This window comes from Salvia splendens, chromosome 13, assembly GCF_004379255.2.
Source record: "Salvia splendens isolate huo1 chromosome 13, SspV2, whole genome shotgun sequence".
NCBI classification, from domain to species: domain Eukaryota; kingdom Viridiplantae; phylum Streptophyta; class Magnoliopsida; order Lamiales; family Lamiaceae; genus Salvia; species Salvia splendens.
This window is the reverse complement of record NC_056044.1, coordinates 27,103,080-27,125,158: the sequence shown is the minus strand read 5'-3', so window position 1 is coordinate 27,125,158 and position 22,079 is coordinate 27,103,080. Positions and strand designations below refer to the sequence as shown.

The 22,079-nt window shown below is 36.0% G+C and overlaps 1 protein-coding gene across 1 annotated transcript; it reads left to right on the top strand.

The window, feature by feature from the left end:
- The first annotated feature begins 16,242 nt into the window (after positions 1-16,242).
- LOC121762098 (protein EXECUTER 2, chloroplastic-like) lies at positions 16,243-20,096 on the top strand. The gene is made up of 11 exons (XM_042157866.1): positions 16,243-16,695; positions 17,514-17,630; positions 17,711-17,776; positions 17,881-17,987; positions 18,085-18,166; positions 18,313-18,999; positions 19,091-19,217; positions 19,294-19,460; positions 19,544-19,618; positions 19,700-19,792; positions 19,866-20,096. Exons 1-11 carry the CDS (start codon positions 16,339-16,341, stop codon positions 19,965-19,967), a joined length of 1,980 nt encoding a protein of 659 aa, XP_042013800.1. The 5' UTR covers positions 16,243-16,338; the 3' UTR covers positions 19,968-20,096.
- Positions 20,097-22,079: the final 1,983 nt, after the last annotated feature.

Sequence of the window (22,079 nt, the reverse complement as noted above, 5' to 3'; positions counted from 1 at the left end):
TATTGAGACTGCTTGCGTAAATTAGACTACATGAACTTGTAAAGAAAATATGTTAATTTTTTGTATTTATATATGTGAAAATATTTTTGAATTACAATGGATAGTATGAATAATTATGAAAGTTATACTATATTTTTAACATGTTATCATATGTCACAAGCAAATACTCATCACATTCGCAATGGTTTCCCTCTATTAGAGCATCCACAACGGTGGTGGGAGTGAAGGCCGCCGTCCGTGCCAGCGGCGAGGACGAGGACCGCCGCCGCTGCACTCGCGCCGTGCCAGCGAGCAGGCGACGTGGCGGCTTATGATTGGGCAACGGCATAGCCGTTGCCTTTGAATTATTAATTTTTTTTATTTTAAAAATCGTTTTTAAATTATATAAAATGATTAAAAAGAATTTTTTTTTCCAAATTCTAAAAATATGGCCGTTTTTTTCCCGTTTTTTCTGAATTTTTTTTCCTCTAAAATCATCTATAAATACACACATTCATCATCCATTTATCACATCAATTCATCTCCCATTCATCTCTCATTCTTAAAATTCTCATACAAACTATCAACACATTCATCCCTCATTCAAAACCTCAAATGGATTTCACCCATATTATGGCTGAAGCGGAACGCGAAGAACAAGAATACTACGAACAACATCGTGTCGCTTACGAAGCATATGTCGCGGCGAATACCCCCGCTCCTCCTCCTCAACGAACCAGATCAAATCGGCGCTACATCCATCGTGACCGGGAGGGAGCCCACGAAAGGCTCGTTGCCGACTACTTTGCCGACCAGCCGCGGTTTCCGGCATATTACTTCAGGCGCCGTTTTCGCATGTCAAAGCGCTTGTTCATGCGAATTGTCAACACATTGTCCGCACGTGTTGAATTCTTCCAAACATGTCAAGATGCAGCCGGCCGGCAAAGTATCACGCCGTTGCAGAAGTGTACGTGTGCCATCCGACAACTCGCTACTGGGCAAACGGCCGACATCTTCGACGAGTATTTGCATATCGGTGAGTCCACTGGAATCCTTTGTCTAAAGAATTTTTGCGAGGGCGTTCGTTCAGCTTTCGGGGATGAATTCCTTCGGGCACCCAACACCGATGATTGCCAACGGTTGCTGCGTCTTCACGAATCAGTCCATGGCTTCCCCGGAATGCTTGGCAGCATTGACTGCATGCATTGGAGGTGGAAGAATTGCCCGAATGCTTGGAGGGGGCAACACTTAAGCGGTCACAAAGGCGGCGGCCCAACACTTATCCTTGAGGCGGTCGCCGACTACCGCCTATGGATTTGGCATGCATATTTCGGCATTGCCGGAGCCAACAACGACTTGAACGTGCTCTATTCTTCACCACTCTTCAATGATGTGATGAATGGTGTAGCACCGGCGATCGACTTCACCATCAACGGAAATACATACCACATGGGTTACTATCTCGCCGATGGTATCTACCCAAGGTGGTCGACGTTCGTGAAGACGCTCCACAACCCGCACGACCCGAGGCGGGTTCTTTTTGCGCAGCGTCAAGAGTCCGCGCGGAAAGACGTTGAAAGAGCCTTCGGGGTCCTTCAAGCCCGATTTAACATTGTGAAGGCCCCGGCTCGGCTGTGGTACGTGAATAATATCGCCGACATCATGTTCACGTGTATTATCTTACACAACATGATTATAGCCGACGAAGGGCAAAGGGCGGCTAGCTTCTACGACGAGGATGAAGCCGGAAGCTCAACAACGAGGTCTCCCCCACGCCGAGGTGAGCATACGACAGTTGGCCAGAGGATCGAGACAAGGCACACAATGCGCGATACCCGAACCCACATTCAGCTACAAGAAGACCTAATCAAACACATGTGGGCGAAATTCGGCAACGAGTAGTGGTTTTTTTAATTTTTAGTATTTTAATTATGTAATTTTTAATTTTTAGGATTTTAATTATGTCGTTTTTTTATTTTATTTGTCATTTGTAATATTATTTATGTTTTTTTAATGAATTTTAGTATTATGGAAATATTTATGTTTAATTGAATATTAAATTAATTGTGCTCGTCCTTGCGGAAGAGCACAGTTGTGGGTGTTGTGCTCTTGCCAGAGAGCAGGCATGAATAGTACCGCCCGAGCCCACAACCGTGCCGCTGGCAAGAGCACGGCTGTAGATGCTCTTAATTAACATATAGATTTGGAGTGTTTTCCATCAGATATTATTCTCGTTGTTGGGATTTATCGGTCATAAGATAGTTGCATTAATGATTAATTGATCCCCAAAAAAGATTACTTGCATTAATAATTATCTCGCTTAACATGATACTTCATTCAATTTGATCCTCACTACAGAAAATGCGCTCATTTGCTAGCACCATCAAAAAGCTTACAATTGTGCTCGCAACAGCTCATTTTGCTAGCAGCTTTCGAGCACCTTGTGTGCTAGATATAACATTCGTCCCAAACTTGTGACGACTTTTGCGAGCACCATTATGCTAGCTAAAGGCGAAATCGCGGCCTAGCTATATTGTGCTCGCAAATTTGCGAGTGCCTCCATTGTGCTAGAAATTTGCACTTGAAATTTCGACTATTTTGCTATTGCTAGCACTTTTGTGTTCGCAAATTAGTATTTTATTATAAATTCTAATATTTTTTTTACAAATTATTACCTGGATAATTTATTAAATAAAACATAATGAAATGAAATAAAAAATAACAAAAACTCAAAAATTATATAAAAGTAATAATATTGTTTTACACTTTTTTGTTTATAAGACAACCTATTTTTGACTTCTCATTTGGTTAACTTGTTCACTAAGGTACATCATTTGTTCTAACAACTCTCATTCTTTTTCTCAAAATCCGGGTGCAACTCCTCATTTTGTCTCACCAACTCCGCGGGCGACGCCTTGAATTTGCAGGTGTTGCAACTTGCGCCTCATTTTGTAGGTGTTGCAGCTGCTGCTTACATTTTGCAGGAGAGCATTGCTTCTCTACTCATCTCAGAAAAAAAAATTAAAAATTGAATCTTGAATGTACCTTGACACTGAAAGAGCAGACACCAAGTTGTTCAATGGTAGTAACGTGAGTTTGCAGAATCGGAAGATGCAAACACTCAACTGCAGAGATATTCTTGGTGATCTGTCCGCGGCCTTCCCGACAGAATCTTGATAATCCCAAACAGCCCCGAAAGCCTCACTTCAACCTCTGCCAAGCAAGACTTGCTCTCAGCCGTCTGATCATGATGATCAAGTGTTGGAAGCAGGATCGACGGTGGTGGTTGTTGTTCATGATGATGATGAACTGATTCAAGGCATTGGAGGAGTTGTTGCAGCTCTCTCACAAATTCAATTGCTGCACCAACAGAGACTACCTTAGCTGCTGCTTAAATTATGGAAGTACTCTGTTAGTATTGATGCAAGTTAAAAGTTGGAGTGTGTTTAGTTATTCCTATCAATTTCTTAAGACAGTAGCTATGAAAGAGAGTCATCTTCTGATACGTTTATTATTCCACATATCTTGCATCATTATTTAATTGCATTATTTAGTTAGATATTTAGGGATTGCATATCTTTTTCGTATCTTTTGTCTTGGCCATTAAGTTAGTATCCCTATTATAAATAGGGCTATTATTATTCTCATTAATCAATCAATGAAATAATCGTTTATCGTCTTTCTTGTTTTCTTTATCGTTTTTCTGCAAACCCTAGTTGTCGACGGGATTTCGCCTCCCGGGACTTCTAATCTATCTTCCGCCATCGCGTTAAGGAGAATATCCTTAACAAATTGGTGCTTTCATTGAGAGCTCATGGCCGAAGTCAATCTTCATTCATGGTGGGAGATTTCGCAAGCATCTGAAGGCTTGCAATGGGATTCAACAGCAGCAACGTGGGAGAATATTCTCGCTAGGCTCGCCCGGCTCGAGACCCGATTGGTTGAGCATGAGCGCAGGGTAGCAGCACCGCACTCTCCGCTCCGGCCCGAACCTGATCCACCCGACCAACCCTGGCTGTACACCGCCGCACAGCCTCCTCACGCGCCCTACCAGCCAATGCCGGAGTCATACCACTGCTATCCCTCGCCAACACAAGCCAAGCCGTCTCTCACAATTCTCCCACCCCCACAAACCCTACTTTCTCTCGGTGAAAATAAAATGGCTAAAAACCGTGAACTATTGAACCCAGTTGAGGAATCCGAATCGGATTCCAGCGAGGAAGGTAGTTCCTCCGAGAAGGAATCTGACGCCGATCTCGACCCCACCCCTCCCCAAAATAAGCCACAGCCTCAGATTCCCGACGACGAAGACGACTCTGGATCTGAGACGGAGTCTGAGTCGGACGCTCCGGAAGTCAGGCCACTCACCGCGAAGCCAGTCGAAGAGACTCCGAAATCAAACAGGAAGGCCAACTCCAAGCCCGCCGCGGATCCCGTCACTCCGGGGAAATCCGCCGCCGCTTCGAAACGCCCCGCAGTGGACACGATCAGTAAGGATGCAAAGAAGCCAAAGAAGGGCCCTGACGCCGAGCCGGAGACGGCAGAGAAAAAGTTGAATATGTTCCGGAGGCTGTGGAGCGAGGAGGACGAGATCTTGATTTTGGAAGGGATGATAGAGTTCCAGAACAAGTTCAAAGTCGATCCGTTGGCGAATCTGGATGATGAAGGGAGACGTTCAGCTGTTCGTTATGCGTTTGATCCAGGAGGAGACGTCTCTCAACAATTTTTGGGCTTTCAACTCTCGTCGTTGCTTCGTGATTTCCACCTTGAGGACAAGGTGGATTTCAACCGTGGGGGAGTTGATACGTTTATTATTCCACATATCTTGCATCATTATTTAATTGCATTATTTAGTTAGATATTTAGGGATTGCATATCTTTTTCGTATCTTTTGTCTTGCCCATTAAATTAGTATCCCTATTATAAATAGGGCTATTATTATTCTCATTAATCAATCAATGAAATAATCGTTTATCGTCTTTCTTGTTTTCTTTATCGTTTTTCTGCAAACCCTAGTTGTCGACGGGATTTCGCCTCCCGAGACTTCTAATCTATCTTCCGCCATCGCGTTAAGGAGAATATCCTTAACATCTTCTAACTTCAATTTAAGCAAAATCAGGCAGAGTTAAAACCCCAAAATCAATACCCCTCTTTTGGCAACACATTTTAAGTAGCTGAGCCGTGTTCCCTACCCGAGCTGGAGGGGCAATGGTGGCTGAGGCTCTGCGTCCTGCGTCCTGAGGGGCAAAAAGTAATCTGTATCATGAGAGTATGTTTCTCTTAAGCCGAGGCGAAAAGTAATCTCAAGATATATTAAAGCAACATACATTAGGCTGATTTTTGCCGATACCGTTTTAGGCTGTGGCTGGCGGCGGAGAGGGAAGAAATGAGAATTAGGGGAATTGAATGGTGGCCGGCGGAGGAGACGCGGATTTTTTTCCCACACTGGAGAAATAGCAAAGTTACATCTTTAAAAAAAACAAAGTCTACATCCGTATCAAATCGGATGAATGAAGTTTGCTAGCACCTGCACTTCTGCTCGCAAGTTTGCTACCACATTTACTCCCACTCGCAAAACTGTCAATGAAAAATGATTATAATTCCTTTTTACATGAAATTTTTTTGCTAGCACATACTAGTGCTCGCAAATGGAAGGAAATTTGACTAGTGGGCAAATGGAAGGAAATATTTCTAGCACATAGCAGTGCTCGAAATACCACTCAAAATTTTGAAAAATGGTCGTTGTTTTCATTATGCTCACAAATGTGTTAGAAAATAGTATTTCGTAATTTGCTAGCACAGCCTTGTGCTAGCAAATATTTGGTAGCAAACAACCCTTTTTTTTAGTGACTGGAGTATAATTTAATTGTGATTATTCAGTTTGGTTGCTTGCATTTGTGTTTCATACTGCCATTTTTCTTTCTTTTAGTTAGCTTCAACTTCTTGTAAGGACCCATATATGTTGTCTTAGTTCCAGTGGTTTGTCTTTGTTGTGGGTGCTAGCAGTTTGTTTCATGACTGTTTAATTATATTGTTTTTGCTGACTTGTACTATCTTTTTTGTGATTGTTTATTTTACTTTATTCAAATCAAAAAACAAAAACTTAATCATACAAAAAACTAAGACACTTTACCGGCTAGTATGAAGGTTTAAATCAATGTAAACCTAGCTATCTAGCATTTCTGATCCATCACCTCAATAAACAATCCCACAAGCCATAGTAGCAACTCATTTTAAAGAACAAAATTACTCCATATTTATGATGAAAATATTGAATCAATAAAAAATATGGAGTACTATTAATCAATTACTTAACACAAACAATATACTCCTCAAGAGTCAGTTAATTAACCTTCTTCCCCCAAATAAAATGTTACCGTTTGAAATCAAGAAACAACACATATACATAAAACCCTAATTTAATCCAAAATCCGACGACCAAAACTCAGGCTCCGGCCGCGTGATTCCCCGGCGGCAGCCGCACAAGGGCGAAGCACAGCTCCTGATGAACCCGGAAACACCACAACTGCACCACCACCCCAACCCTCAACCTATTCTTCGCCACAATCGCATTCCATGTCCCATTGATTTTTTCTTCTTTTATACACCGCTCATCTTTGTTGCTTTTTTTAATAAAATATCTCTTAAAAGTTCTAATGTTTTTGTGACCTTTTTTGCTTGTAGAATTAGAAGCTTTAATAGCTGATCCTGCACGTGACTTTGTTAGTCGAGACCCTTACAGTTTTCTGCTTGGAATCACGGCTACAAAGTAATACTCAGGTAACCGTTAGTGCAAATTAGATATATTGAATTTCATGTAGGATACAATTTTTATTTTGCTTCCTCAAGTTTGTTTATCACATATTCATAAAGGAATCGACTATCAAAATGCGACAAACTCCTTCATTCCATGAGAGTGAAACACACAGATTCTATACCACCTATTCTTATTAACGGCCACCAGTTTACTATGATCAGTCAGAATCAGACCACTGCTCGAGAATACTTGCAAGCCTATAAACTGATGCCTAACATTCCCTTGATCAACCTTTGTGGAGGTATGCATCTTTGCCTCCTAGAATTAATGATCAGCATAAATTATGATATTTTTCTAATATGCTTGCCTGAGAAAAAGGTGAAATTCATTCATGTTCCTAATTTTTTTTAGGAATCGACTTGATAAATTTGTCACTTGGCCTTCAACTTCGAAACAAGCACCAGACTTTCTTCCAAGGGCTCGCGTTCCTCTATAACAACTTGCGCCTTTGTGGAGACTGTCAGGTTTGCTTCTTGATAGTTTTTTCTCTGTATACTATCTTTCGAGCCATTTTAATTCCCATGTTAGCGCTTTAGAGTAGGCCGTTTACTTTATGGGTGGTAGTTTAGATTGGCATGACATATAATTGAACATTCAAAGGATCATAAGCTTGAACGAGTTAAAATTATTCAATCCATCAAAGTATGACTTCTTGATTGCTATCTGCTAAAAAAATTGCATGTGCATTTGACAGTTTCTTGTAACTGCTACTGTTATACTCTAAATTCTCTTGTAGGAGGCATTGTACAACATTGCTTGGGCTTACCATCTCATTGTCCTTGTTTCTTTGGCTGCTCAATACTACGAGAAGGCACTGGCCACCCGTGAAAAGGATTACCCCATTCCAACGCTCCCATACGAGAATGAAAATGCCACCAAGAACAAACAACCTAAACCCTATGCTGATGCTACCGCGCTGATGATGATGATACTAGTTAGAATTGATGTCTCACAATTAACTTCTAAACTCGATACTTTATGTTTCTTTTTGCTTTGTACGTTAGTTATGTTTTGACGAAGACTTTTGAGGTTTATCTATCATGAGCATCATTTTGTTGGTCATTATGTATTGGTTATTGATTTATTGTATAGCTAGAAACATGATATCGTGTACAGGTATGATAAAAACATTAAAATGGTGCTAATACAATTTCTGGAAGGTGTGCTAATCTTTTTTCTGGAATATTACCAACGGAAAACTGTCGTTGGAAAATTTGAAAAAACATATCAAGATTACCAACGGAAAACTGCCGTTGGTAATTCCCTAAACCCTAACCAAGATTTACTGAGGGAATTGCCGTTGGGAATTTTACCAAGGGCAAATATCCCTTTTTCTAACGTCTTGTGTCCCTTGGTAATCCCTTAGTAACACAGTTTTCCAACGGATAAATTGATTTTCCGTTGGTAATTTGCTTGTTTTTTGTAGTGTAAAATGTATGATTTGGAAGCAAAATTGTAGAATTACCGGAATTTGACCAAAATTTCGTGATTTCTCTAAAATTTAACTTAGGAAACTATGTACGTATGGATCATACGGACAAATGAAGATTTAGAGTTGAGTAGTTAGTTTCAAAGGAGGAGAAAAAAAACAAAATATGTTTAGGAAAAAAATACTAGTTTTAAGCATAGAATTAAAATACAATAACTGTGGCCACACATATACACCCGGATTGCCCTTTATATTTTCATTTTCACATTGAATGGACAGATATTGAATTAATTAGACTAATGCTTTAATGATTTATTTCAAGTTTGAATGTATTGGGAGTTTCTCTTTAGCGGATTCAGTTTGTGTATAAAAGGTTGGCAATGAAGGGTATTCGCTTTAGCACGTTGCTAGTTGGTGAGAAGTATTTTTAATTTTACAGCATTACATTAAAAAGTAATAATTGAAAAATATAAAATATGTAAAAACTTATTGCTCAAGGATAGTGATAAGAAAATAACTAAATTTTAATGATTCGAGATAGATCAAAATAGAAAAATGTGATCAAGAAAACACAAGTCATTTTAAGAGGTATGGCCTCGTATTAACTAAAACGATCAAAAAATAATTTTCATATTTAATTTTTAATCATGCATTATGATTTAGTTATTCATAGATCACTACTCCATGACTAAGTTACTAAATTAATGAGTTCGAATAGCTTATTTAATTTAACTATCAAGTTTGATTAATTACTTTATCTAAATTTATAATTACTTAATAAATCATTATCAGCCAAGCTTACTCCATCTATAATTATAATATCTACCATTATCAAAAATAAATAATGGAAGATAAGTTATGTTTTTCAATTTATTAAAATATTTTAAATAAATAAAAATTATAGTTTCAAAATCCTAATACATTTCAAGATACAACAATGAGAAATCATAATTCAATAAATCTTAATATGAAAAAAAAATCATAATTCAATGAATTTTAATTTGAGAAAATTATTTTCCCTACCAACTTCATTTTCCTTCCAAACAAACGAGACCTCTCTCGTCACCTTGCATCTATTGTGCTTACAACAATATGTGCATCAACTGTCCAGAGCCTTTGTCCTAGCGGCAATGAGCTTAGACATTATTGTAAGAGATGCCGAGTTCGAGCCCTTTTGACAAACATTTGACATCAATTGTAATTTTCCTCCTTTCTATAGGAGTTTATTTGTAATTTCCTCCTTCTTAATATAGGAGTTTCTTTAAAAAAACAATGTGCATCAACTGACTTCTCAGACAACTAAAGACAAATAAGTTTGTTCGAATTAAGTACAAATAGTCACAAATAATATGAGAGAGGAAACACAAGGAATTGTTTACCTAGTTCAATACGATGTGTATCTATGTATAAGGGTGATATCAAGCCAAAAATGTTCTCTAGAGTATAATTTTTGGATACATGATACAATAAAAGAGCAAATGAATATAAAATTAACAAACCCTAACCTTAATCAAAATAAGATTCACTTGGGAATTAAATAACATTCTTTCAGGCTTCATACTCAACCATGTAAAAAAAATCATTAGATAACGAAAATCATCCGCTAATAAATTCATTTCATTACATTATTTCCATTCATAAAGTAACATTTTTTTGGATGAAAATGCTCTAAGCCAAAAATTAGCGAGCAGAGTACATCGAGAGAGATAGCAAAACAAATACACCAACAATAATACATGAAAATATTAATGAAAACAAACAACAGTTTCACAAAACAATATCAAACGAACATGGCAAACGATACAAACTCCTCAAATTGACATATATATATGTATCAAACTATGAAACTAACCATGTAAATTTTTTCTCAAGATCAGGATCTATTCTTGTATTGCTGAAATAGAAGCCATCAGATCTTACTACCCAAAAACATAAGTTTCTATCGTGGACGTCTGGGGCATTACATCTATCTCTCCAATGGTCATTAAACACACGAAAAGCTCTGTGTTTTCATCCCCACAAAAACTCACAGGAGAAACGAGTAGTTCCCCAAATACTTGGTCGAAATACCCAATGATTTTCGTGCTTTGGATGTAGTGTAAAATTCCCAAGATCATTGTCTTTAGAGGCACAATGAACTAACAATGGTATAGTCTTGTTGATGTGAATGTCATTGTAAATTCCAACTTCGATTTTAGGCAGAAGAATAAAACTTGCATGCCCAAAATCAACAAATACTATTAAAGTAACTAGTATGGGCAAGAATGTAGTCAAATGACCCATCTAGAAAATTATACTATTGGCTTTCTTTTTTACTCCTATGTAGGTGAGTTGTGTTACTCACATAACTTCTTAATTTATATACATTGTTGGTTGGATGATGTACATTTTCTAATTTGTAATCTCCAAAATATTGAGAAGGAATTCATCAAACTCTCCATTGATTATCATTATGTAATCAAAATTTGTAATTGTAATATATCAATCTAATTCGAATTTCTTCAATTATTATCATAAAATGGAAAGGTGATGAAACTTTATTACAGTTTTATGATTAGGTTTTGATAATAGTATAAATAATCTTAATTTGATCAGCTGCCAATGTAATTTGATTTAGTTACTATTGTTAAGAGGGTAACATGATTAATGGAACTTACAACATTTCATGGAGTATTTACTCGATTTATTTAATAACATTTTAAGCTTATCATTTATGCCATTTTACCATTTAATAGTACTATTGCTGAAACCTTATCAGATTCTCTTTCATATTAAAAAATAAGTACTATACTTTCCTCCAAGTTAGATCAGTTCTAAATATAAAAAGTTTTAAATAGATAGTAACCCTACACATCATTATAAATGTAGATCATACAATCCACTAACACTACTTATACTACTTTTTTTCTCTTACTTTATCAATAATGCATTAATATCTATGCCATTTATAACTTTGTCTATTTTTTTTAACAGAAGTTGTAACATCCCTAACCCAAAATATATATTATTTTACATATTAATATATTTTATTGTTATTGCATATGGTATTTTCATTTATGTTCCAAATATATTTAGTGGGTACCATAAAATTATATTTAGTAGTATGATCGTTTCAACATATTATAGTTTTAATTTTTTGAATTGTACATATGTGTACGCACATTATATATATTATAACTAAATAATGAAAAGTGAGGGAATGGTGTGTATAAAATAGTAACGAAAAGTGATGGAATTAGGGGTGTGCATTCGGGTTTCGATTCGGTTTTTTGCCAAAACCGAACCAAAACCGAATTTAGTTCAAAATCTAAACCGAACCGAACCCGAAAAACCGAAACCGAAAAACCGAAAACCGAACTTAAAAAACCGAAAAACCCGAACAAAACCGAAAAACCAGAAAAAAAACGAAAATATACTAATAGAATATTTATATATAATATAAAATTAATAATACATATAATATATATTATATAGTAGAATATATTAAAAGAATATATATTATATATAATATAATATATTAAATTAATAGAATATATATATAATTCGGTTTTTCGGTTTTTTCTTCGCCTAAACCGAACCGAACCGAAAAACCGAATTTTTTTTATTTTTAAAACCGAACCGAAAAACTGAAAAAACCGAACCGAATTTCAAAATTTCGGTTTGGTTCGGTTCGGATATTCGGTTTTCGGTTTTTTGCTCACCCCTAGATGGAATGGCGTGTATAAGTTTAGTAAACTACACGTATATAGAACACAATGCATGCACGTCAATAGCCTTATACTATTATTATATTATATTTAGTTTTTTTTACAAGTCTCATCCTAAGAGGATGACTATGGAAAAATATAGACAAAAACCGACTTCTTCCATTTTCCATAAATATAAAGGCTTTGCGGTTTTTTTTTGGGAAAGGAGGGGAGGAAAAGAAAAGAAAAGAAAAGAAAAGAAAAGAAAAGAAAAGAAAAGTAGAATAATTAATTATTTGAGAGAAAGATGAGGAGTTAGAATATAGTCTTAGGTGAAGAAGAGGATTGGGTTGAAGATTAAGGATGGTAAAGCGGAAGCAGAATAAAAGATTTTTTGAGATTATATGTCATAATAAGATGCATATAAATTACATTTTTAAATTTATATGAGTTATGTAGATGATGTGAACTTAATTGGTGATTGTGTTATTAGATATTGATAGTAAAATATGATATGGATATGTTATTGATGCACTTGATATAGTTTACATGGTATTGGAATTATATGAATCATATGATTAAAAGGGATCTGTGACGGTCTCGCTCTGGATCTGAAATCACAATGGGACCTTCGGGTCGATCACAATGGAACCTACGGGTCAAACCATATTGGCATATTGGAAATCTCGGACTTGATTTATCACAGAATAATAAACTGGACAGAGATGCATATGCATATGGATGTTAAATTATTTATGATTATTAATGCTTATGATTATATGTATTGGTTGGAGAATATGTTTGATAATTGCAATATGAAATTAAAAGTGAAATTTATATACATTGGATTGTGGCTCATAGATATCGATGATATAAATAGATGTTGGTTTTTTAATGTATCTGATATGAGTGTTTTATTTGATACGTGGATTTATAGTTTTAAAATTTCTTGGGTTTATTTATTTTAAGAATATACTGAGGGATGAGGTGTGACTGAAGTATTAGCATATTATAAAATCTTAATATTCTGGATTGATGATCCAAAGCAAAAAAAACAGCAAACATATAAAAAGCTATGTGATGAGTACTATTTTAGTTTCTCCAAGTCTAAATTGGCTATATTTTACTACTAGTTTATAGATGTTTTTGGCTAACTATTACAGTAGTTCTGACAATTCTAATCGCCGACTTTAGAAATATCTAGCAAAAACAAAATTCAATTTATTTATTTTCTTTATAACTTTAAATAAATAAATAAAAATAATAATAAAGCAAACTTATTTTTAGACCATTTAATTAATTTTTTCAAGTAACAATTTTAATAAATTAACATGGACTAAACGGGAGTGGTGCTTAAAATTAAGAAGTATGTAACGTAATATTTCTCCTTAAATTAATATATTGTGAAAAGGTTAAAATATTATTAATAAAAAGGTGAATCATCACACCAAAGAGGAAAATTTGTCATAAATAAATAAAAATTAATTCTGGTGAATACATATAGATTAAAAAACATGGTAGATGGATGTAGTAATATACTACCCCATTCCTTAAAAATCTTAAAAATGAAAATTATTTTCATTTTGGTACGTCCCTTAAAAATATAAATTTTCTGTTTTCTACTATTTTAGGAATTGGATCTCATAATCTTCTAACTTTTTTTGTTACTTTTTCTTTCCTCTCTCTTACGTTTTTCTCTTTATTTCTTTTATTTTACTAATTCTTTTCCATTGTTTTATCAAGTATGGATTCAAATTTATATAGTTTTAAAGTTTTAAAGGACTGTGGTAGAATAAATACGTATTTTTTTATAACGAAAAGCTGCATGCACGGATGCACTACAGGCATTATCTTGAAACAAGTTAGCATCCCATTTTTCAGTATTAATGGATTATATACTAATACTGGTAAATTAATTAGTGGGGAGAATTGCTGTGAATTCAGAATGCGTTAGTACCAATTTTTAAGTTTCTATTTTTTTTCTTTTGATATTTTGATGTGCTATGCTTTTGGATATGGTGAAAATGGGACATAGTTTTATAGTTTGGGCCACCCATTGATTGGATAATTATATTTTTTATTTTTATTGTTATTATATTTAGATTGTATTTGTAACTTACTTTTTATTTGTAAAATTATACTCCGTACTACTTCATTTATCAAAATATAATTTATACGTCTACTTGTAAAATTCTAAATACACGATTTATTTGATTAGTGGTTATTGTAAATAGACTTAAAACATAGATAAATGGCAATGAAAAAAGAAGGATAAAATAGACGCGTTTATCCTCGTTTCCCCTCTACTTTCCTAAGTTTAATGGCGTCATTGCTAATTTTTTGAGAATGGAAAATGTTAACCAAGCCAAAAACCGGTTAGGGGAGTATATGAGAGAACTAATACAACAACAAAAATATAATAAGATTAACAAAAATAAACAAACATCTTTACTCAACAATACGAGACATGAAAACATAAATCTTGTAGCACATAGCAAATATAAGCAGAGCCCACATGACAACCGATATAAATTTCTTAAATTAGTATCTGAAGATAAAAAGTAGCAAGAAAAAAAGAATTTCTAAGAAAATAAAAACTAAACTAAAGTCCTAAATTTAAAGCAGGTAATTTAAAGCAAATATAATTCAACCAATTTACTTGAGTGATGTCTAAGATCGAGACATCGTCATGTCTATTATGAACTAACTCAAATCTAAGCGACACTCTCAAATATACACATTTATGATTCTTAAAACCCAACCTATTAGCTAAAAGAAAAACACTTGCCCACTAAATTGCACTACTCCTTAGAGATGCCTACCGGTTCCGGTTCCGAACCGGAACCGTGGCAATTTTCCCGAACCGGAACCGTCGCAATTCGGGTCGCGGTCCGGTTCAGGTTCAAGATATTTCGAACCGGAACCGTCACCGAACCGGCGGTTCGGGACGGTTCGGAACCGGCGGAACCGCCGGTTCAGGCGCGTATATCAAGGCATCGGGGATGGGGCCGACGGCGGCAGCTTTTCAGCTGCAAAACCGGCCGGTTTCGGCAGTTTTTTGGCGGTTAACCGCCGGTTCAGTGGTTTTCGGTGGTGGCGCGAGACACGAGGAGACAAGGCGCAGCTTTTGCAGACGGTTTTGTCCCGGAAACCGGCGGTTCGGGCGGTTTTCCGCCAAAACCGCCGGTTTTCCGAAATTTTTTTTTTCAAATTTCAAATTCGAATTCTTCCATTTTCCCCCCATTTTTATCTATAAATACCTCACTCTTGTGTTAATAAGAGAACTACGTGGGCTTTGATTCCTCAATAAAATTGTGGATACGTAGGCAACTCAACTTAAATTTGAAAAGTTTAACTTTGAAAGTTTAAGTTGAGCTCAAGCCCCTTTTCAATTTTTTCCCCCCCCATTTCATGTTTTTTTTATTTACGTTCACGAGTCCGACGAAAACTTGTAAATTATATTACATTGTTGTATGTTGTATACTTGTAGTTGTAGATGTATATGTATTGTAAATTGTAATGTATCGTTGTCCGTTACAACTCAAACTCAATTAAATTGATATCATTTTCTCCTTATTCGTCGTATTTCTATTTGAATTATACATTGTCTTGTACTCTTGTTCCAAATTGTTGTATAAATCCAAATTTCAAATTTAAAAAAAAAAAATCGAACCGCGAAACCGCCGGTTCCGAACCGGAACCGCCTAAACCGCCGGAAAAACCGGCGGTTCCGCCTTTGACTAAACCGGAACCGGCGGTTCCGAACCGGAACCGTCCGGTTCCGAACCGTGGGCAACACTGCTACTCCTTATTTCGCCAATAATATTTTATTATAACATTTCAACACCCCCCTTAATTTTTTATTCTTAAATATGAAGAAAAGTCGATCACGAAACATCCTTTACACTTGCACCCACAAAAGAGTTTAAACTTTTTAATCAAATTAAAGAAAACAATAAATTTCATTGAACTACATAAATGACACGTCGAAAAGAGAGTAGATTTTACTCAACATTCATAATACATATTTGACACGTCCAAATAAGAAAAGATTGTATTTAAAATTCGTAATACTACGACTACTATGATAAAGGAAAATATACACTATCAATTTTGTTACTATCACTAATAAAATTTTAATATTAACAATCAATTTTGTTGTTTCACTGAAGGAACAATAATTTTTGTATGGAAGACTAAAATTAATTTTATATCACCAAAAAAATAAGAAAAACAAAATAAAAAATCGAAGACAAAAATAATTTTCTACTTGATACTTATGTTATCGAAGACAAAAAAAAAGTCGAAATTCGTGTCTCCAATGAACAAAAACCAGCACAAGTATTATCCTCGGTCCGATTCCATCATTCTATCCACAACACATTTCTCTCAACGCTTCCCACACACACTCACCGCCGCCGCTACACATGGCGTTTGCCAACGCTTGGGCTACGGGGCACTCCTCCGCGCCTCCGCCTCAGCTCCGCCCCTCCTCCTCCGAAAACCTGACCCATTTTTTGAAGAAGAATTTCTCACCCAATTTGCCCAATAAGTCTATCATCAGAAGAAGCTCGAAATCCAAGCTATTCTGCCGCTGCACCAGCGATTCCGAAAACATCAAGAAATACAGTGAGAATGGAAGCTCCGATTTAAGTAGTTCTTCTTCTTCTTCGAGCTGTTCCTCGTCCTTGTCGGCGCAATCATCCGCGGATTGGGATTGGAATAGGTGGACTCGCCATTTTTCTGAAATTGAGCAGGCCGAGAACTACGCCTCTGTTCTAAAGGTTCGATCTTTAACATTAATTTGATGCTGTAGATGTTTATTAAATGCAATTGAAGGATGTTTACATGTGCTTTTGAATTGGGAAATTAGAATTGGTTCTTATTTTATTGGTTTGGATGATAATTGGTTTCAAATTGTTGTTAATGATCAGTTTTGGTGATTCTGATGGACCAGATTCAAATTTGTTAATCAATTTATGTAGCAATTTTCTTATACTCTTGGGTGCCGTTAGGTTGCCATGACTAATTATCATAGTATGATTATTCATCTAGGATTAAGTTGTAAATTCAATCTCATGAAACAATATAATACATGTTTAATCACAAGATATAATCTTAAAATACATATTTAATCAAGAGATATAATTTTGCAAACCGAATAGCCCCTTCAAATATTAGTTTGCTCCAGCTCTAGAAATCATTCATTATCAGGGTGACAAAAATCTTGTAAGAGTACTTGTCCTATTTGGAACATCTCAAAATGTGTGTACTTCAAAGAGGAACTCTTGTTGAGATTTTGGGGGATGTTTACTTTGAGTTATAGGTAGGTTGATCTGTTGATGAAACATAAGATTGAGTATTTCGAGGATAAGATTGTCAAACAAGCGGAAAATTAGTCAATCTATCAAAGTAAAATGGTTGATTAATGGGGATTATTTTTATCTGTCCACCGTAACAAACACCCCTTAGTCGATCGGTTTTGTCCAATTTTGAGCATATCTTAAGAGAGAGAGAGATCAAGGTTTGTTTAAATTCTATCATGTACTGTACTTTTTATTGTTTATATATTTATGTATTTTGGGGATGTTTTAATTTACAGTTCCAATTGGAAGATGCAATAGAGAAGGAAGACTTCCAGGAAGCTGCTAAGTTGAAAATAGCTATAGTAGAAGCAACATCAAAGGATAACATTACTGAAATAATGTCGCAGCTGAAGGTAAAGATAATGGTTGATGTGATTTCTCATTTCTCATACTAGTAATATTTCAAATAATAATTTTATCTGTTTTCCTTTAGAGTGCAATCGATGAAGAACGCTACCATGATGCTTCAAGATTATGCCGAAACACAGGAAGTGGGCTGGTAATTTGTTACTTGTTAGCAATCATGTTCATCAGTTTTGATCATTAGAAGTTGTTTTCTTGTTTAAATTATGACAATGCCATAATTCTTATGGTTTTCGACAGGTTGGTTGGTGGGTTGGATATTCAAAAGACTTGGATGATCCTTTTGGAAGAATAGTTCGGATAACTCCAGGGATGGGAAGATTTGTCGGCAAAACTTATAGTCCGAGGTAGTAATCACTGAATTAAAATGAGAAAATTGTTTATTGGTTCATAAACTTCATCGTGGCTCTTGCTCAAAGTCTCTACATCTGGTTATTATTGCAGACAGTTGGTCACATCGTCTCCTGGAACTCCACTGTTTGAAATATTCGTGGTTAAAGATGATGACGGAGGATATAGCATGCAGGTAGTGTGAATTTTATAGAGTTCTGCATTGTTGGCTTATTCGTAAAACCACTCATTTTCTTTTTCTTGTTTAAAATCTCATCTTAATTAATCCTGTAGAATTTTAAATCTAGAGATTGAAGACATGAATGTCCTTCTCATATGCAGGTTGCATTTCTAAAACAAACTAAAGGAAATTCGGCAAATTCCAATTCTTTGTCCGACAAATCTGCCAAGGGGCCGTCAGCAGGTGAAGCCGAGAATACAGCCGTGGTTGATGTCAAGCTGGAAGAGAGCGAAGCAGAAAAAGGCGAAGGGAAGAGCATTGATTTGGAAGGGGCTGCTGAAGAGGGAATAAAGGGTGTCATCAATTTTCTCAAGGAAAAAATACCCGAACTGAAGGTTAAAGTAATGAGGGTCGATGTTACTGAGGACATAACTGAGGATACTCTGAAGCAGTTTATTGAAGAAGACAGTGAGAGCAGAACCGGCAAGGATGTAGAAGAGGATGCTACCGAAATAGATAGTAATCAGCTGGATCGGGTTGCTGCCCAAGGAGATAGAGACACAATGGATGATGAAAACTTAGACACAAAGCTTTACATTGGTGGGGTTTTACACAACAATGAACATAGTCCTAGCAAGGATGAGTGCATTCGTGTCCCTGCTGATATTAAAGATATGGAGAGGGATTCCTTTATGCTGCATATTCCTAAGATATATCACGATAATGAACCGGAAGAAAACGCTGCATCTAAAGTTAAGGTGGGTGCAATAGCTGCCCAAAGTGTTTCCGATCTTATGCCTTCTGAAATTGCCAAGGCTTTCTGGAGTTCAGAAAAGGTCTCCCCTAAGGTATTAGCATTAGGAAATTTAGCAATCTTTCCTAAATTACACAGTAACATGGAGTAACTTTCTAGAAATATTTACTCATGACTACCAACAGATTTCCAAAGATGTACGTGAAATAGTAAAGCTTGCCGTCGGCCAGGCCCAGAAACGGAATAAACTGTCCGAGTACACAGATTTTAGTCGGATTACTGTTCCCAGTGGTGATTTAGATCCATTTGAGGGTGAGTCTACCTAGGTTCTGCCCCCAATCTTTTGTATGTCGATTTGGTTACATGCCATTAATTGTTGTTCGTACAGGTTTATACGTTGGTGCTTTTGGACCTTATGGCACCGAGGTGGTGCAGTTAAGGCGCAAATATGGTAACTGGAATACGAGTGATCACAAGCAATCTTCTGATGTCGAGTTCTTTGAGTATGTCGAGGCAGTCAAGCTGACAGGGGATCTGAACGTTCCTGCTGGCCAGGTATGTGGTCTAGGCTCGTTCAACTTTACATTCTTTACACGTTGAACTCCTAACTGAGTAATCTTGTCAATCCACTCGTGCAGGTAACATTTCGTGCTAAAATAGGGAAGGTTAATCGCAATGCCAACCGAGGAATGTACCCACATGAACTAGGAGTGGTAAAGACTCTCTTCCCCTCTCTCTCTCTCTTTGAAACCCAATCCTAAGTTAACTAGACTGATCATGTGGGTTTCTTCCAGCTTGCAAGTTACAGAGGCCAAGGAAGGATCGCAGAATTTGGATTCAGGAATCCCAAGTGGGTCGAAGGCGAGCTTCTTCAGCTGAACGGCAAGGTAAGATCCACCCCCACCAAGCTCTCACCAAACAAAAATCTGATCTTGTTAAATTTTGGTTTTTGCAACGCAGGGTTTGGTGCCATATGTGAAAGGTGCAGATCTCGGCTTCCTCTACGTTGTCCCGGAGCAAAGTTTCCTCGTGCTGTTCAATCGCCTGAAGTTGCCGGAGTGAGGGAGTGAGTGTTTTTTATAGTATTTGTGTTATTATGACAACAATTTTGACACTATATGAGTATACATGTTTGAAATAAAACTAAATACATCTTGTACTTTTTTATATTTGGAGGATCTGTTGAGAAAACGTGGGCTATGTTTGCATGCATGCCAGCCACTAAAAACATCATAGTGAAAGGATGACATGTTTGGCAACTTTTCCATGCACATAAAGTAGTAGTAGTAGTAGTAATAAAATACACACTGCTTTTGCATCGATGAAAATGGCAAAGACTTGTTGAAGGTTGACGTCAGTGAACTGACAGATTCAGAATATAATTTTGACGATATAAATTTTTTAAAAGTCTAAAGTATAATGTTTTCATCTACCAAAATTATTTATACACAAGAGGGTGGTGGAAAAATTAGGCCCTCCTAACGATGTGCGGGCAACTGATGCAGCTGAGATTCTAGTTAAATTTAAAGTGGACTAAGCTGTTTAGGGACTGAGATTCAATGACCAGTAATAAAGATGGGATTTTTTTAGGAAAAGGGCAAGGATTTGCATGACATCCAAATAGAGATTATTTGAAAGAAAGAAAATTACTACTCCACTATATGTATATATATATATATAGGGATGTATTCATTTCCTTTTTGCATCTTTTATTTTTTGTTCTTTTTAACGATAACCCTATATATTGCTTACTACAGAGTGTAAGATAAACTACTACTTTCCACGTGTTTTTTAATAAGTTTTCCACTTTTTTGCTTTTCGGAAAAGGGTTATCGTTATACACATTTGTCCATTATTAGTAAATTTATTACTACTAAGGAAACAATTATTGTTTTTCCTTTTTGCTGATGTAACGTGAATATTTTTTAAAATATTACTAACTAAATAATGTTAATAGTACTCCCATACTTCTGTACTCTCTCGTCTCTAGCTGAGAATTATTAGGAAATAAAACGAAACAATAGACTACATAATATGTCCATATTTATTTTGACGATCAAATAATGTTAAAGAGTTAATAAAAAAATTAGTGAGAATATAATAGTACATGACCAAAAAAATTGTGTTTTAAGCAAAACAAAACCCCTATATATTAGTAATATATACATATATATAGCTGGGCTAGAAAAAGGAGTATATTTGTCTGATCAAAATAACATAAAATCCCATGCTAACACATTAAAATAATGCTATCAATTTAAGTAATATTGCATCATTTTTCTCTATTGGAAATATATAGATGATACTATTAAAATAAAACAAAAATGTGTGAGAGTAAAATATAGTGGCAATCAGTGTCATATAAAAAACGTTCTTAGTGTGGCTGAAAGTTTGTAAAAGCAGAGTTAAACATGAAGACTGCTTTCTGTGATATCTCAAAAGACAGGATTTCAGCACCACAATATAAAGTTAAAGTTAGGTTTAATTACTTTTTCATTTCTTTTCCAATTGTAATTTTAGAAAATTATAAATGCTCCATTATTACTTAATCAAGAAGACATACATTATTCATTACTATTACACACCTGTCACGATTATATGGTGGTTAGATTCCTCTTCTGTTTTATTTTACTACTACTAAGAGCATCTCCGGGGCGGACAGCGTCTGTGCCAGCGGCGCGACACAGCCCCGTCTGTCGTTGTACTCGCGCCAACGGCACGGCCCTGCTCGATAATAAGAGCACGTTCGTGCCGCTGGGCATGGCGACGTAGCAACGTGCGATTGGTCAACGGCAATGCCGTTGTAATTTCTTTTTTTTTTAAATCGAAAATAATACCAAAAATTAAAAAAAATATATTTTCGGATTCTCAAAAAATATAGCCGTTTATTACCGTTTTTTTGAAAATTTTTTGAACATTTTTTGAATTTTTTTAATCCCAAAATCATCTATAAATACACACATTCATCATCCATTTTCTCATACAACACATTCATCATCCATCTTCCTCTCTTACTCAAACCCTCTCTAAAGATTCAAAAATGGATTTCACCGATATCATGGCTGAAGCGGAGCGCGAATAACAAGAATACTATGAAAAATATCGTGCCGCCTATGAACAATATCATTAGAAGTGGAAAAATTGTCCGAATGCTTGGAGGGGGCAATACTTAAG

Coding starts and splice junctions, on each gene's coding strand:
- LOC121762098 (XM_042157866.1), top strand. CDS start 16,339: ATGGCGTTTGCCAACGCTTGGGCTACGGGGCACTCCTCCGCGCCTCCG. Junction 17,988..18,084: donor GGCAAAACTTATAGTCCGAG/GTAGTAATCACT, acceptor TTATTATTGCAG/ACAGTTGGTCACATCGTCTC. Junction 19,000..19,090: donor CAGAAAAGGTCTCCCCTAAG/GTATTAGCATTA, acceptor GACTACCAACAG/ATTTCCAAAGATGTACGTGA.